Here is a 16,885-nt window from a genome sequence, read left to right on the forward strand (position 1 = left end):
CTCCGAACACTGTGTAATTAACTAAGAGTCACAGAGACTGCGATGACAAGCTGACAGAGTTCAGGGGTCAAGCTCATCAACGCCCACGTTCACAGATTCCTCCTGAAGGAGCAAAGAGACTTAATGTGCTTCAGCTATTCATCAGTAATATGATTGAACACAGTATTCAAACAGTATTATGATTCAAACTACAGGTTTTTACAGTGGTGTGGATACATTTCTATTGTAAACGAACCAGATTGGTCTGTAAACATTTAAATATCTATTCCACGTATATTCTGATTGTCTTTAAAGTGTCTGCGGAACCCAGAGAAGAACTATAAGATGATTAAATGCTCCTTCGTCAGCCACCATGTTCGAACCCAGAACGTTCTTGTTGTGAGCCCACAGTAACAACCACTGCACCACCGTACCACCCAGTCCAAAGAACATCCTTCATCTATACTGTTCAACCTTTAAGGGTTATGGGGGGGGTACATTCAACTAAAAACTGCAAGAGGTCCAGACATCAACCCGCCTCCCTTTCTGGGGTCCGGATAATTAGAGACATACAAATATGGGTTCTGACTAAGTCATCTGAATTAACATTTCATTGCACAAGGTTGCTTAATAATATATAAACATTCTGTCTTTGAATTTGCATATAGGCCCACATTCTTTGAATTTGCATATTGCCCACACTCCTTTTAACAATCCAAGATGACAGATACTCAAAGACAAACGTAAAGTGCTTCAGGTGGAACTGGAGGCCTCGGGGTTGTTCTCAAAAAGGAATGTAAGAGAATGTCCTTGTTGAACGGTATTTGGCCTTTATGATGTTAAATGTTGAGAATGCAGATTCACAACTCATGTGGAGCCAAGGAGGAGCTGCTCCTCCAGGCTGAAGTCATCAAAAACATCACTGAAGTTTCCAATCACGTTGTGTATGAACTCAACATGAGTAGAAATATCTCTCTCACCCTGAATTTGCTTCATTGCTGGAAACTGTGTAAAGTTCTCTTGGAGATCCACTTTGAAAATCTCCACCTTGTGCTGGAGAGACGGGACAGCTGCGACCCAATCACACTCAGAGCTGATCTGGCCCTGCAGCTTTAGGTTGAGGTCATGTAGGTGTGAGGTTATGTGAACTAAGAAGGCCATACAACAAATGTCTCTCTCATCTTCCTGAGAAAGATGATAAGTTTCATCACAGTATTCATAACCTCTGCAAACTGTTCTGAAAGAGTAGAGCACATAAATGAGCTCAAAGCCTCACACTGGGCTTTGAGCTCATTTATTTCCTCGTCCTCCTCGGACTGCTGCGGGTACGAGTCTTCAAAGTGTCTGTGTTGGTTTCATAATGAGGTTTTAAAACTTTCATTTTACACAAACGCCACAGACTCAGAGCGAAGGAGACGCACCGGTCTGGTTGAGCTCACTGCAGGAGGAACAGACACTTTCCTTCCACCGCTCGGAAGACTCGCTTTTCAACATCAACTTTCCTAACTTTTGATAACGCCATATTTCACCTTCATCCGTGTGTCTCCGTCTGCGTGCTTCTCTCTGCCTAGCAACCGGGCTACACAGGATATGAATCATATGATAGCAACACATAGAACCCAAGCGGCTCCACCGGGCTGGCGTCATTATACCTGATTAAAAGTCTCTTAAAAGTCAAACAAGGCCAATGATGTATTTATACTTTTTTCTTTTTAATGGAGAGTCGCGGTCCGGATCTGGACCGGAGTCCACCAGTTGGTGACCCCTGCTGTATAAAGTATAAAGTCGATCAATCATTAACAGGACAAGTCAAAGTGCTTTATGTGAACAGCATCAAGAAATGAGACTTAGAGAACATGCAAACTCCAGAGAGCGCAGACTTCTTCTTTAATGAGAATTCAAATTTCTGAAATAACCTTTCTGGACTTTAAGCCTGAAATGGTTACAACATGCAAATCGCTGCTCACGGCTGTATTTATATTAATCTCTGTAACACACACTTTATACAACTAGTTGGACATGCTCTCTTTTTTAAAAACTGTTGTACAAGAAACACAAAAAGCATCCAGAAGCTGAAATGATGAAATGATCTGGTCTGGAATGTTACGGGACAGGAAAGAGACTGACGGGCTCATTGTTCAGGGTTGTCTCTTCAGATTTAGCTCCAGGGAAGAAGACGGAGGGAGGACAGGTTCAGGTTTGTCCAACCAATCACAAAGTGCAAAAAGTTACAGCTTTGCGTAACATCACACAAACACACAATTGCAGACACGCACATGAACTCCAAGATGTATGCAAATCCTGACACACGTGACATGTGTTGGTAGGTCTCCATGTGTGTGTCAGGGATGTAAACTGTGTTTTTTATTCAGGAGCATCCTTTGGAGAACGAGGTCTACCTGACCCATGAAGACCACCTCCACCAAGAAGTTGGACACGACAAGAAAGTTGTCTTTTTCAGCTTGTGTGTTTTAGCATGTGTGGCGTTTGCTGTTCGGTGGAGTTGATTGGACGTTACCTCTTGGAAAAGCGATTCATCACTGAAGCTCAATGAATCCTGGGAGAGGTTGGCCGGGGGGGGGGGGTCCACCAGTTGGACCCTTTGCTTCTCTGGGATCAGAGGACGCAGGTGTTGCAGCCTTTGAAATGGGACAGTCTGGTTCCAGCGCTGTGAATCGACCCGTCTTCAAATGGACCATGTTGATAATTTATTTATTTGTTATTATGCTATATTCTCTGTACTTTTGTGTTGTGTTGAAAACTCAATAAACATGTTGTTGAAGAAAAATGAAATGAAGATGGACGACACATCTCAACTTCCTCCTGCTGATATGCACACGCACTCCACCGATTACGAGACAGTCTCATCCGTCCGTGACTCAGACGGCAGCGTTTGTTTGCAAGATGTTTGTAGGAGGAAGTGGAGACACGTTTTTACAGTGGTGTGGATACATTTCTATTGTAAACGAACCAGATTGGTCTGTAAACATTTAAATATCTATTCCACGTATATTCTGATTGTCTTTAAAGTGTCTGCGGAACCCAGAGAAGAACTATAGGATGATTAATGCTCCTTCGTCAGCCACCATGTTCGAACCCAGAACGTTCTTGTTGTGAGCCCACAGTAACAACCACTGCACCACCGTACCACCCAGTCCAAAGAACATCCTTCATCTATACTGTTCAACCTTTAAGGGTTATGGGGGGGGTACATTCAACTAAAAACTGCAAGAGGTCCAGACATCAACCCGCCTCCCTTTCTGGGGTCCGGATAATTAGAGACATACAAATATGGGTTCTGACTAAGTCATCTGAATTAACATTTCATTGCACAAGGTTGCTTAATAATATATAAACATTCTGTCTTTGAATTTGCATATTGGCCCACATTCTTTGAATTTGCATATAGGCCCACACTCCTTTTAACAATCCAAGATGACAGATACTCAAAGACAAACGTAAAGTGCTTCATGTGGAACTGGAGGCCTCGGGGTTGTTCTCAAAAAGGAATGTAAGAGAATGTCCTTGTTGAACGGTATTTGGCCTTTATGATGTTAAATGTTGAGAATGCAGATTCACAACTCATGTGGAGCCAAGGAGGAGCTGCTCCTCCAGGCTGAAGTCATCAAAAACATCACTGAAGTTTCCAATCACTTTGTGTATGAACTCAACATGAGTAGAAATATCTCTCTCACCCTGAATTTGCTTCATTGCTGGAAACTGTGTAAAGTTCTCTTGGAGATCCACTTTGAAAATCTCCACCTTGTGCTGGAGAGACGGGACAGCTGCGACCCAATCACACTCAGAGCTGATCTGGCCCTGCAGCTTTAGGTCGAGGTCATGTAGGTGTGAGGTTATGTGAACTAAGAAGGCCATACAACAAATGTCTCTCTCATCTTCCTGAGAAAGATGATAAGTTTCATCACAGTATTCATAACCTCTGCAAACTGTTCTGAAAGAGTAGAGCACATAAATGAGCTCAAAGCCTCACACTGGGCTTTGAGCTCATTTATTTCCTCGTCCTCCTCGGACTGCTGCGGGTACGAGTCTTCAAAGTGTCTGTGTTGGTTTCATAATGAGGTTTTAAAAGTTTCATTTTACACAACCGCCACAGACTCAGAGCGAAGGAGACGCACCGGTCTGGTTGAGCTCACTGCAGGAGGAACAGACACTTTCCTTCCACCGCTCGGAAGACTCGCTTTTCAACATCAACTTTCCTAACTTTTGATAACGCCATATTTCACCTTCATCCGTGTGTCTCCATCTGCGTGCTTCTCTCTGCCTAGCAACCGGGCTACACAGGATATGAATCATATGATAGCAACACATAGAACCCAAGCGACTCCACCGGGCTGGCGTCATTATACCTGATTAAAAGTCTCTTAAAAGTCAAACAAGGCCAATGATGTATTTATACTTTTTTCTTTTTAATGGAGAGTCGCGGTCCGGATCTGGACCGGAGTCCACCAGTTGGTGACCCCTGCTGTATAAAGTATAAAGTCGATCAATCATTAACAGGACAAGTCAAAGTGCTTTCTGTGAACAGCATCAAGAAATGAGACTTAGAGAACATGCAAACTCCAGAGAGCGCAGACTTCTTCTTTAATGAGAATTCAAATTTCTGAAATAACCTTTCTGGACTTTAAGCCTGAAATGGTTACAACATGCAAATCGCTGCTCACGGCTGTATTTATATTAATCTCTGTAACACACACTTTATACAACTAGTTGGACATGCTATCTTTTTTAAAAACTGTTGTACAAGAAACACAAAAAGCATCCAGAAGCTGAAATGATGAAATGATCAGGTCTGGAATGTTACGGGACAGGAAAGAGACTGACGGGCTCATTGTTCAGGGTTGTCTCTTCAGATTTAGCTCCAGGGAAGAAGACGGAGGGAGGACAGGTTCAGGTTTGTCCAACCAATCACAAAGTGCAAAAAGTTACAGCTTTGCGTAACATCACACAAACACACAATTGCAGACACGCACATGAACTCCAAGATGTATGCAAATCCTGACACACGTGACATGTGTTGGTAGGTCTCCATGTGTGTGTCAGGGATGTAAACTGTGTTTTTTATTCAGGAGCATCCTTTGGAGAACGAGGTCTACCTGACCCATGAAGACCACCTCCACCAAGAAGTTGGACACGACAAGAAAGTTGTCTTTTTCAGCTTGTGTGTTTTAGCATGTGTGGCGTTTGCTGTTCGGTGGAGTTGATTGGACGTTACCTCTTGGAAAAGCGGTTCATCACTGAAGCTCAATGAATCCTGGGAGATGTTGGCCAGGGGGGGGGGGACCCTTTGCTTCTCTGGGATCAGAGGACGCAGGTGTTGCAGCCTTTGAAATGGGACAGTCTGGTTCCAGCGCTGTGAATCGACCCGTCTTCAAATGGACCATGTTGATAATTTATTTATTTGTTATTATGCTATATTCTCTGTACTTTTGTGTTGTGTTGAAAACTCAATAAACATGTTGTTGAAGAAAAATGAAATGAAGATGGACGACACATCTCAACTTCCTCCTGCTGATATGCACACGCACTCCACCGATTACGAGACAGTCTCATCCGTCCGTGACTCAGACGGCAGCGTTTGTTTGCAAGATGTTTGTAGGAGGAAGTGGAGACACGTTTTTACAGTGGTGTGGATACATTTCTATTGTAAACGGCTCTGATTGGTCTGTAAACATTTAAATATCTATTCCACGTATATTCTGATTGTCCTTAAAGTGTCTGCGGAACCCAGAGAAGAACTATAGGATGATTAATGCTCCTTCGTCAGCCACCATGTTCGAACCCAGAACGTTCTTGTTGTGAGCCCACAGTAACAACCACTGCACCACCGTACCACCCAGTCCAAAGAACATCCTTCATCTATACTGTTCAACCTTTAAGGGTTATGGGGGGGGTACATTCAACTAAAAACTGCAAGAGGTCCAGACATCAACCCGCCTCCCTTTCTGGGGTCCGGATAATTAGAGACATACAAATATGGGTTCTGACTAAGTCATCTGAATTAACATTTCATTGCACAAGGTTGCTTAATAATATATAAACATTCTGTCTTTGAATTTGCATATAGGCCCACATTCTTTGAATTTGCATATAGGCCCACACTCCTTTTAACAATCCAAGATGACAGATACTCAAAGACAAACGTAAAGTGCTTCAGGTGGAACTGGAGGCCTCGGGGTTGTTCTCAAAAAGGAATGTAAGAGAATGTCCTTGTTGAACGGTATTTGGCCTTTATGATGTTAAATGTTGAGAATGCAGATTCACAACTCATGTGGAGCCAAGGAGGAGCTGCTCCTCCAGGCTGAAGTCATCAAAAACATCACTGAAGTTTCCAATCACGTTGTGTATGAACTCAACATGAGTAGAAATATCTCTCTCACCCTGAATTTGCTTCATTGCTGGAAACTGTGTAAAGTTCTCTTGGAGATCCACTTTGAAAATCTCCACCTTGTGCTGGAGAGACGGGACAGCTGCGACCCAATCACACTCAGAGCTGATCTGGCCCTGCAGCTTTAGGTTGAGGTCATGTAGGTGTGAGGTTATGTGAACTAAGAAGGCCATACAACAAATGTCTCTCTCATCTTCCTGAGAAAGATGATAAGTTTCATCACAGTATTCATAACCTCTGCAAACTGTTCTGAAAGAGTAGAGCACATAAATGAGCTCAAAGCCTCACACTGGGCTTTGAGCTCATTTATTTCCTCGTCCTCCTCGGACTGCTGCGGGTACGAGTCTTCAAAGTGTCAGTGTTGGTTTCATAATGAGGTTTTAAAACTTTCATTTTACACAAACGCCACAGACTCAGAGCGAAGGAGACGCACCGGTCTGGTTGAGCTCACTGCAGGAGGAACAGACACTTTCCTTCCACCGCTCGGAAGACTCGCTTTTCAACATCAACTTTCCTAACTTTTGATAACGCCATATTTCACCTTCATCCGTGTGTCTCCATCTGCGTGCTTCTCTCTGCCTAGCAACCGGGCTACACAGGATATGAATCATATGATAGCAACACATAGAACCCAAGCGACTCCACCGGGCTGGCGTCATTATACCTGATTAAAAGTCTCTTAAAAGTCAAACAAGGCCAATGATGTATTTATACTTTTTTCTTTTTAATGGAGAGTCGCGGTCCGGATCTGGACCGGAGTCCACCAGTTGGTGACCCCTGCTGTATAAAGTATAAAGTCGATCAATCATTAACAGGACAAGTCAAAGTGCTTTATGTGAACAGCATCAAGAAATGAGACTTAGAGAACATGCAAACTCCAGAGAGCGCAGACTTCTTCTTTAATGAGAATTCAAATTTCTGAAATAACCTTTCTGGACTTTAAGCCTGAAATGGTTACAACATGCAAATCGCTGCTCACGGCTGTATTTATATTAATCTCTGTAACACACACTTTATACAACTAGTTGGACATGCTCTCTTTTTTAAAAACTGTTGTACAAGAAACACAAAAAGCATCCAGAAGCTGAAATGATGAAATGATCTGGTCTGGAATGTTACGGGACAGGAAAGAGATTGACGGGCTCATTGTTCAGGGTTGTCTCTTCAGATTTAGCTCCAGGGAAGAAGACGGAGGGAGGACAGGTTCAGGTTTGTCCAACCAATCACAAAGTGCAAAAAGTTACAGCTTTGCGTAACATCACACAAACACACAATTGCAGACACGCACATGAACTCCAAGATGTATGCAAATCCTGACACACGTGACATGTGTTGGTAGGTCTCCATGTGTGTGTCAGGGATGTAAACTGTGTTTTTTATTCAGGAGCATCCTTTGGAGAACGAGGTCTACCTGACCCATGAAGACCACCTCCACCAAGAAGTTGGACACGACAAGAAAGTTGTCTTTTTCAGCTTGTGTGTTTTAGCATGTGTGGCGTTTGCTGTTCGGTGGAGTCGATTGGACGTTACCTCTTGGAAAAGCGATTCATCACTGAAGCTCAATGAATCCTGGGAGAGGTTGGCCGGGGGGGGGGGGTCCACCAGTTGGACCCTTTGCTTCTCTGGGATCAGAGGACGCAGGTGTTGCAGCCTTTGAAATGGGACAGTCTGGTTCCAGCGCTGTGAATCGACCCGTCTTCAAATGGACCATGTTGATAATTTATTTATTTGTTATTATGCTATATTCTCTGTACTTTTGTGTTGTGTTGAAAACTCAATAAACATGTTGTTGAAGAAAAATGAAATGAAGATGGACGACACATCTCAACTGCTGTACATGAATAGTATAATCTGTGCATCCCAGCTGTCTATGACAAAGATGACAGCGTTTGTATGAAAGATATTTTGGGGGGATATTTGATGGAGGAGGTGGAGACACGTTGTCCATCTTCATTTACAATCTGTGGTTTATAGAACGAGCCGGGGAATGATAAACAAACAGAGAGGGAACGCTTTGTGAATCTAAAAAGATGAATGCCGAACAGTGGAGGGAGGGAGGGTGGCATGAAGTCGGGGGAATAGATGATGGAGAAAGGAAGGAGAAGTTTGGTGGTTGCCGTGGAGAGAGAACTGTCACCAGAGAGAAGGAGGGGGGTGCGTGGTGGAGAGATAAATCCGTTGTGGGACTGAGGAGCTTCAGTGAACTTCTCGCTCCGGGAGGCTGAACTCTGTTTCCCGCTGCTCCTCAACTGGTCCTGCAGGAAGCTGGAGCTCCCTCAGCCTGAGAGGACCATCTCCTACCTCCTGCTGTGGTCCATGTCTCTGCTCAGGGTGACGCTCAACCTGCTGGTCATCATCTCCACCTCACACTTCAGGTCATCAGATGCGGTTTGAAGGTATTTATTTCAGACTGCGGCGGCTGCCAGTGCGATGATAACTGATGCTGTCGATGATGTGAAGGATCTGGTGTGTTCCCCCCCCCCCGGCAGCTCCACACTCCCACCAACCTCCTCCTCCTCTCTCTGGCCATCTCGGATTTCCTCATCGGCTTCTGCATATCATTTCAAATCGTGCTCCTCGACGGCTGCTGGCTGCTCGGTGAACACATGTGTTGTGTTTATCATATAAACCATGTGCATATAAACCATATTGATATTATATATCATTTTATACAATAATATTGTCTTTTGCACACTCTGTCTACATATTCTTAGACTCATAGTATATTATATTACCTATTGTATAGTCAAATACTTATATTCATATTCATACTTCTACTATATATCATATCATACTCTCTGTATATTCTTGTTTACATAAGTCTATATACACATATTTATTTATGTGTACATGTTATAATTACTATTATTATATCACCATTACTATTATTATTATATATACTGTTGCTGCCATTATTACCATATACTGCTTTTATATTGGTATAATTACTATCATATATAAATATATATTGTTATATTATATACTATATATACTGTACTATTCTTATATACTGTCTAACAATACCATTACCATCATATCATCAGTACTTTTACCATCATCTTGCCAATGCACCTTATCTACCTTTTTTATTGTATTTTTATCTTGTGCTTCTGTTTTTTTATTCTTTCTACCTTTTATTTTTAATTTTATTGTATTGTATTGTATTGTATTGTATTTTATTGTATTCAAATATACCGGCTGCTATGACGACTTAATTTCCCTTCGGGGATGAATAAAGTAATCTATCTATCTATCTATCTATCTATCTATCTATCTATCTATCTATCTATCTATCTATCTATCTATCTATCTATCTATCTATCTATCTATCTATCTATCTATCTATCTATCCATCCATCCATCCATCCATCCATCCATCCATCCATCCATCCATCCATCCATCCATCCATCCATCCATCCATCCATCCATCCATCCATCCATCCATCCATCCATCCATCCATCCATCAATCCATCCATCCATCCATCCATCCATCCATCCATCCATCCATCCATCCATCCATCCATCCATCCATCCATCTATCTATCTATCTATCTATCTATCTATCTATCTATCTATCTATCTATCTATCTATCTATCTATCTATCTATCTATCTATCTATCTATCTATCTATCTATCTATCTATCGTTTTGGATTACATCATCACCTCTGCCTCCATAGGAACCACGGTGCTGATTTCGATCGAACGCTACGTGGCTATCTGTGACCCCATGCATGACCCGACCAAATTCACTCAGAGAAGAGTTAAAGTCCACGTGTGTTCGTGTTGGGCGGCTTCAGCTCCGATTCAGATTCTGCTGCTGAGGGAGAACCTGAAGGACCCGGGCGGCTCTCTCTCCTGCTACGGAGAATGTACGCTCTTTCAGGATCAACTTTCTGGACTTGTTGATCTACTTCTGTCCTTCATCGGCCCGGTCAGCATCATCATCGCTCTGAATGTGAAGGAGTTCCTCGTGGTCGTGGCTCAGGCCCGTGCCATGAAATCCCAAATCACAGCCGTCGCTCTGGTGAAGGTCAGAGTCAAGAAATCTGAAATCAAAGCAGCCAGGACCTGAGGTGTTGTCATTGTTGTGTTTCTGATTTGTTCCTGTCCATATTTTTGTGCTTCACTCATGGGCCAGAACCAGTCCGTCAACGTTATATCTGATACCTTTCTGATATGTCTGTGTTACTTACACTCTTGTCTCAACCCCATGATCTTCTCCTTCTTCTACCCCTGGTTCAGATAATCCATGAAACTCATCGTTACACTGCAGATACTGAAGTCCGGCTCCTCTGACTCCAGGTTGGTGAAGAGCGTGCAGTGACACTGAACAAATATGATGTTTTTTTATGATGCTCATTTCATGCACGAGTAGATTCCAGATATATTGTGTAGAAACAAAGTCAAAGGAAATCAATTCAAAGTCCAAACGCAAAGGTTAAAAAGAGTAAAAGAGGTGAAGAGATTGAAAAAGGGTAAAGTAAAAACTCACAGTTTAATTCACAATCAACAATCCTCTGCATATCTGTTTTGAACTATTACATATATATTATAGAATTTAAATTGTCAGGCCTCTAATATGTATAATTTTATAGTATTGTATTTGGCTTTTTTTACATTAAGCTCTTTTACATTGTTTTATTTAAATGTATTTCATTATTGCTCTAATTACACTGCTGAGCTGACCTGTTCTTGTCCATCTGCACTTTCCATTGAACTGTTTAACCCTGGATTGACTTGAATATGACAAAATAAAACTTGAAACTTGAAGAAGGAATTTGTATAAAAAGTTGGACAGAAGTGACTAATAGAGACGATGTGGGTATTGTTATGGGGGGATTGATAAAGACACCTCGGTTCAGTGGTAATGTCTCCAAACTGAAAGGAAAATAATCGTACATAAATTCTGACTTTTAATTTACAGAAGGTCGCTTACTTGACTTAAAAACAACATCCTTTTATTTAGAATGTTTTCATGTCCCTGTCGAGAGTCGTTCTATTAAACAGCCGGGTTGTTTGGACAGAATTCATCTCAGCTTAACAAACCTATGGATGTGTGCTACTTGTCTTCATTGTAGTTCTACAGGTTTACCAGTGGGTCAGCTGGAGAAGTAGAATCTGCTCTACAGCTGGGTATTGTCCGATTGTTGCAGAGTTTATTCTGATAGTAGAAATAGAAGAGGTAAATATGGTGAATAAAACTGACAGTGTAAAAGTCACGTTACGTCCCTAGTGTTACGTTATCATCAGAGATTTGAAGCAACAGGAAGATCGGATGAACAGGTTCTACATTTTGAATCTGAACACAGAAGGTAAAAGATGAATACATGTATTTTCCCTCATTCATGAATAAATATGCACTAATGAATATATTAAAGTGGCGTAGTTATATGAAGAGGACACTGGCAGGTGCGCAGGCTCAGTGCTGCAACTTTAATGAAGTTTTCTGCAAAATGCTAAAGTATAACTTTGTGTTGACAATCGCTTTGTGTGCTTTCACCTGATTCTTAGAGAATCTCATTCTGCCATGTGATCACAGGAGACCTCACGGTGACGCACACGTCCTCCACTGACACCTACTGGCGGTTTGCAGGTGCAAGTTGTGTCATGATGTAATGTTATGTAATGTAATCTAAATATAATATAATATAACGTTATATAATATAATGTGATCTAATACAACATGAAAAGCAGAATCTTCTTGTTACACCAGACCTCGGCTGGTGATGCAGTGATAGAGCTCACTTCTCAAAAGTCTCCAGCCTTCACCGTCCTCCTGGCTCCCAACAAGACTGAGCCTGAAACCATCCGATCTGTGGAGTCCTGGGACATCCTGGGACGTCCTGGGGTCCCGTCTTCTTAGATTATCCTCTTTTGTAAAACCTGGAGGAGACAGAAGCCCTTCATGTTTCTGTAAATCTTTCTCCTGCTGATGCTCGGGAAGCAGGTGAGACCATTGTGTTTTCTTCTTGTTCTTTTTGGAAGAAGGTAAATTAGTTGTGATAATATTGATTGTTTTTATTGTTGTGCTTTCCCTGACGCCTATTTGACCTGATGTCCTATATAATATGATATAATATAATAAAATAAGTGCTAGGGCTGTACCAGGCCACAATGGAATTATATTTATACTGATCACTGACAGAGAACTGTGTATTTGAGAAGTGGATGTTGAGAGATGAGGAGCGAGCTGCGTTTCTTATTTGTCTTTTGATTTGAACCAGTTGTCTTGTTAAGTGACGATTGATTTTCCTTCTGGTTTGCATGAGGTTGATTGTGCAGTTGAAATAGTTGTTAGTTCACTACCTGAGTTGTGATTATAATCCTGAAACCAAGTTTTATAACTAAATAAATAACTCTTTCTAACTCTTCCAAAATCATCTGGTTTGGTCTGACCTCCTTTTCCCCAGCGAACCGAACCGTAGAAACAAGACAACACAACATTACAAACAGAATCTTCTTGTTCACTGGTGATCAACACAAAGCTCCTCCCTGAGCTGTAGGGGGAGGGGGGGGGGTGTGTGCAAGCTCTTAAAGGGAAGGAACCAAGGTTCAGCTCGGTCCAGACCCAGAACTCCTCCTCTCCTGAGGGACCTGAAACTAAACTGAGGGTCAGAAGGTCTGAAACAAACAAGGTGTGAACGAGTCCTGAGTCTTTTTACTTTTCAGATACAAAACAATGAACTTCAGTCAAAGACATTTCTCCCAAAATATTCTCCACCTGTTCTCGTCCCACATGAACCCGTTAGACATGGAGAACATTCGTGTCACGTGTGAAACATAAACAGGCTCTTGTGGCGTTTTCCTGATTGTTATTAATAAACAAGACTTTATTCATCAGACCAGTGTGTGAGGTTCAGGGGGATCAGCTGAGGCTCCGCCTCCTTCAGAGGACGTGAGCGAAGGCCAATCAGAAACCACACGTCTGGAGTCACCAGCTTCACCCACATGTATGGCTGTTGCCCAGCAACAGAGCTGATGTACCGTCACTCATCCCCCCCCCCCCCTTCTACATGGGAATATGGAGAATCTGGATTAAAAAGTTTTTAATGTAACGTGATGTAAAACTACAACTTCACGCTGGTAAATATCTTTTTTGCTGTAATATTACAATTTTACTCAATTAACTTAACGAAAACAAGACAGCACGTTTACAAATGTCTCCCTTAGTGTGGACAGCAGGCGTCACCATAGCAACAGTGGAGTGTTTGGTGCGGACGTAGCCTCGTGGTCCCTCGTGGACTCGCTCGCTTCTGATTGGCTCGCTGCTCCTGATCCTCTGAGGCAGGAAGCTCTAGAATCCCAAATTCAGATTCTTCTCTGTAAAGCTCTGACTGTAAAAGTTGAACATAGAAAAGAGAAGAATCCGTCTGTGCTCCGTCAGTCACATCCTGTCCACATCTGGAGTTGGTTTCTCACATCTGGAGTTGGTTTCTCACATCTGGAGTTTGGTTTCTCACATCTGGAGTTTGGTTTCTCACATCTGGAGTTGGTTTCTCACATCTGGAGTTTGGTTTCTCACATCTGGAGTTTGGTTTCTCACATGTGGAGTTTGGTTTCTCACATCTGGAATTGGTTTCTCACATCTGGAGTTGATTTCTCACATCTGGAGTTGGTTTCTCACATCTGGAGTTGGTTTCTCACATCTGGAGTTTGGTTTCTCACATCTGGAGTTGGTTTCTCACATCTGGAGTTTGGTTTCTCACATCTGGAGTTGGTTTCTCACATCTGGAGTTGGTTTCTCACATCTGGAGTTTGGTTTCTCACATCTGGAGTTTGGTTTCTCACATCTGGAGTTGGTTTCTCACATCTGGAGTTTGGTTTCTCACATCTGGAGTTTGGTTTCTCACATGTGGAGTTGGTTTCTCACATCTGGAGTTGATTTCTCACATCTGGAGTTGGTTTCTCACATCTGGAGTTGGTTTCTCACATCTGGAGTTTGGTTTCTCACATCTGGAGTTGGTTTCTCACATCTGGAGTTTGGTTTCTCACATCTGGAGTTGGTTTCTCACATCTGTCACAGTTACATACGAACGTCTCTTTCCTCCAGGTTGTGGAATCTGTAACGATCGAGGTCCGTTCGTCCACAAAGAGAAACGCCCCCGGAGGTGATGAGTGACGCTGCAGGTCGAAGACGGCCGGACCTGCCGTCCTCTTCTCCGTGGTGTCTCCTCATTGGCTGTCGCTCTCTCCCAGCAGCCAATAGGTGGTCATCTTTCCTTTGCCCTTGACGTCGATCTCTCCTCGCAGCTCCAGCTGGAAGCAGTTGAACTCCAGGAGGACTTCGCGAGTCGCCGCAGACACGTGGATCTTCAGCGCTGCACAAACACAGGATGAGTAAAGTGACGTCCAATCAGAAGCTGTTTGCACTGAAGTGGGTTTGTAACTTTTAATCGACTCCACATTTCAAACACAAAGATGGTGACGTACATGTTCTGTAGATCAATAATTTATACGTAAAACATCTGATCACTTTAGCAAATATGTTAACGAGGATTATAAATTCCATCAAGTCAGCTTAAATTGGCTCAGTCTCAACCACAGAGTGTAAATACAGATGAAAGAGAGGACAGATCCCGAAAGTGAAGCCACATCATCCAGATTCACCCCTGGTGGCCGGCTGCAGTAGAGCTTATAACCCCCCCCCCCCCATGTTAGCAGACGGGACATGGACCAAACTAAAGAAGACGTTTCTGTCGTTTCAGTTCTTATCTCACTGATGTTTGTAGAATGTGTTTGATTCACTTCTCAAGTCCCACAGATATCGTGGAGTTGTTTTAACCTTGAACTGACCTTCGCTGCTGGACTCCATCCGTGACGACGTGTTGACGGTGTCACCGAACAGACAGTAGCGTGGCATCTTCAACCCCACCACGCCTGCACACACCGGGCCTGCACGCACACACGCACACACACACACAAACATTTCTTTACACCTTTTTTCTGACTACAGAAAGAATCTACAGAATTATATCTGATCATCATAACTAGGAACCTTTCACACCTTGTTTGTTTCCGATCTTCCCCAATCACAGGAAGTTGAGACAGCATTAAACAGTAGAAGAAGAAGTGCAGTTCTGCGTCTGAAGGTGCTGATGCTGCTTGGATTACCATCATGTTACCATGGCAACCAAATGAAGCTTCCTTCAATTCCCCCCTTTAAACAGAAAGACTACTTCTCCCACACCTGATAACACGCCCACGTCAGACGCCGTCTACAAACCAATCAGAGTCGAGTACAGGTAGACTCCGCCCATGTAGGTCATGACCACAGGACAAACACGTAAAGTTTATACATTAAGTGAAACTAAAGTAACAGATCAGATGGAACATGGAACAAATATGAAGCTTCAGACTCAGATCAGAAAACATGTTAAATGTTCCTCATTCAAACATCGAGTCTGTTGGAATTTCAAAACTTTTTAACTATAGGTTGTGTCTGAAAGAATTCTAAACAAATAAAGATAGAAGCATTTCAAATGATATTTGTACTCTTACCAAATAAAGATAAAAGTATTTTTAGTTAGATATAAGGCCTTAGTACAAATGATTTTATAATAACCTTTCCTCCTAATGTTTAATCTACAAATTATAAATGTGTGCGTCACATTGATGTCAGTCTCACAGCTGTCTTGATAAAGTTCTGGAGGTCAGACAGAGAGACGTTGTTGACTTAATGTTGTACGCTGCTTTGGTTTGAGGATCCGAATGTTTACACAGTCAGGATTGTGTTGATGAAGCAGAAAACATATTAATCTTTTCTCCAATTGTAAACACCTTTGCCCCACATTGCATCTGCTGGTTTAAGGATTTTATGAAGTAAACAGGTTGCCTAGCAACTATAGCGTCATTGGGAGTGTCTTCCTGTTCTACTTCCGTATTCCAAAAGCCAGGAGGATGGATTACGCCTGCGCACTTCAGAGGAGGAGGAACGAAGATCTACTGTTATAAAATAGACAGACGCTGGATGTTCGTGGCGCTCTGATACAACTAATGTACTGGAAGCTCATTGCTCTGCTGTAACCTGTTCATTGCTTTCTAAATAAATACTTGATTTGAGCAAACCGAGTTCGGCTCGTCTTCTCTTAAAGGATAAACGAACACGCTTCAACAAGTCCCAAATATGAATACCCCCCCCCCCCCATTCTCTCACCGCTGTGGATCCCGATCCTCAGTTTCAGCTGCTGCTCCGCCCGGTGGCGGATCCTGAAGGTGCGGACGGCGTCCAGCAGGGCGAGGGCCATGCGGGCGATCTCTCTGCCGTGCAGCTTCCCGTTCCTCACCGGGAGGCCGGACACAACCATGTAGGCGTCGCCGATGGTCTCCACCTGAGGGCGCCACAGAAACACGGATGATATATAATCTGACATTTTTACACCACATCTTTTAAAAATAATAGTATTTATACTATTTTCTATTTTTAATCATTTTCTTTTGTCCACTGAAAGTTGCTGTTGTGCTTTTATTGCAGCTGATGATCAGACTTTCCTTTGATG

The 16,885-nt window shown here is 42.7% G+C and overlaps 1 protein-coding gene and 1 pseudogene across 1 annotated transcript in view; one reads left to right on the forward strand and one right to left on the reverse strand.

The window, feature by feature from the left end:
* Nucleotides 1–8,415: 8,415 nt before the first annotated feature.
* On the forward strand, nucleotides 8,416–10,713 carry LOC133013801 (trace amine-associated receptor 13c-like; annotated as a pseudogene).
* A 2,316-nt stretch (nucleotides 10,714–13,029) lies between these two features.
* LOC133014126 (atrial natriuretic peptide receptor 1-like) overlaps nucleotides 13,030–16,885 on the reverse strand; it is a 36,762-nt gene continuing 32,906 nt past the window's right edge. Inside the window, exons 20-22 of the mRNA XM_061081274.1 lie at nucleotides 16,543–16,717; nucleotides 15,183–15,281; nucleotides 13,030–14,707 (exon numbers count right to left, since the gene is read on the reverse strand). Of these exons, the coding sequence (XP_060937257.1) occupies nucleotides 14,562–14,707; nucleotides 15,183–15,281; nucleotides 16,543–16,717 (420 nt within the window). The 3' untranslated portion in view covers nucleotides 13,030–14,561. The remainder of the gene's footprint in view (nucleotides 14,708–15,182; nucleotides 15,282–16,542; nucleotides 16,718–16,885) is intronic.

This window comes from Limanda limanda, chromosome 11 (assembly GCF_963576545.1).
Source record: "Limanda limanda chromosome 11, fLimLim1.1, whole genome shotgun sequence".
Lineage (NCBI taxonomy): Eukaryota > Metazoa > Chordata > Actinopteri > Pleuronectiformes > Pleuronectidae > Limanda > Limanda limanda.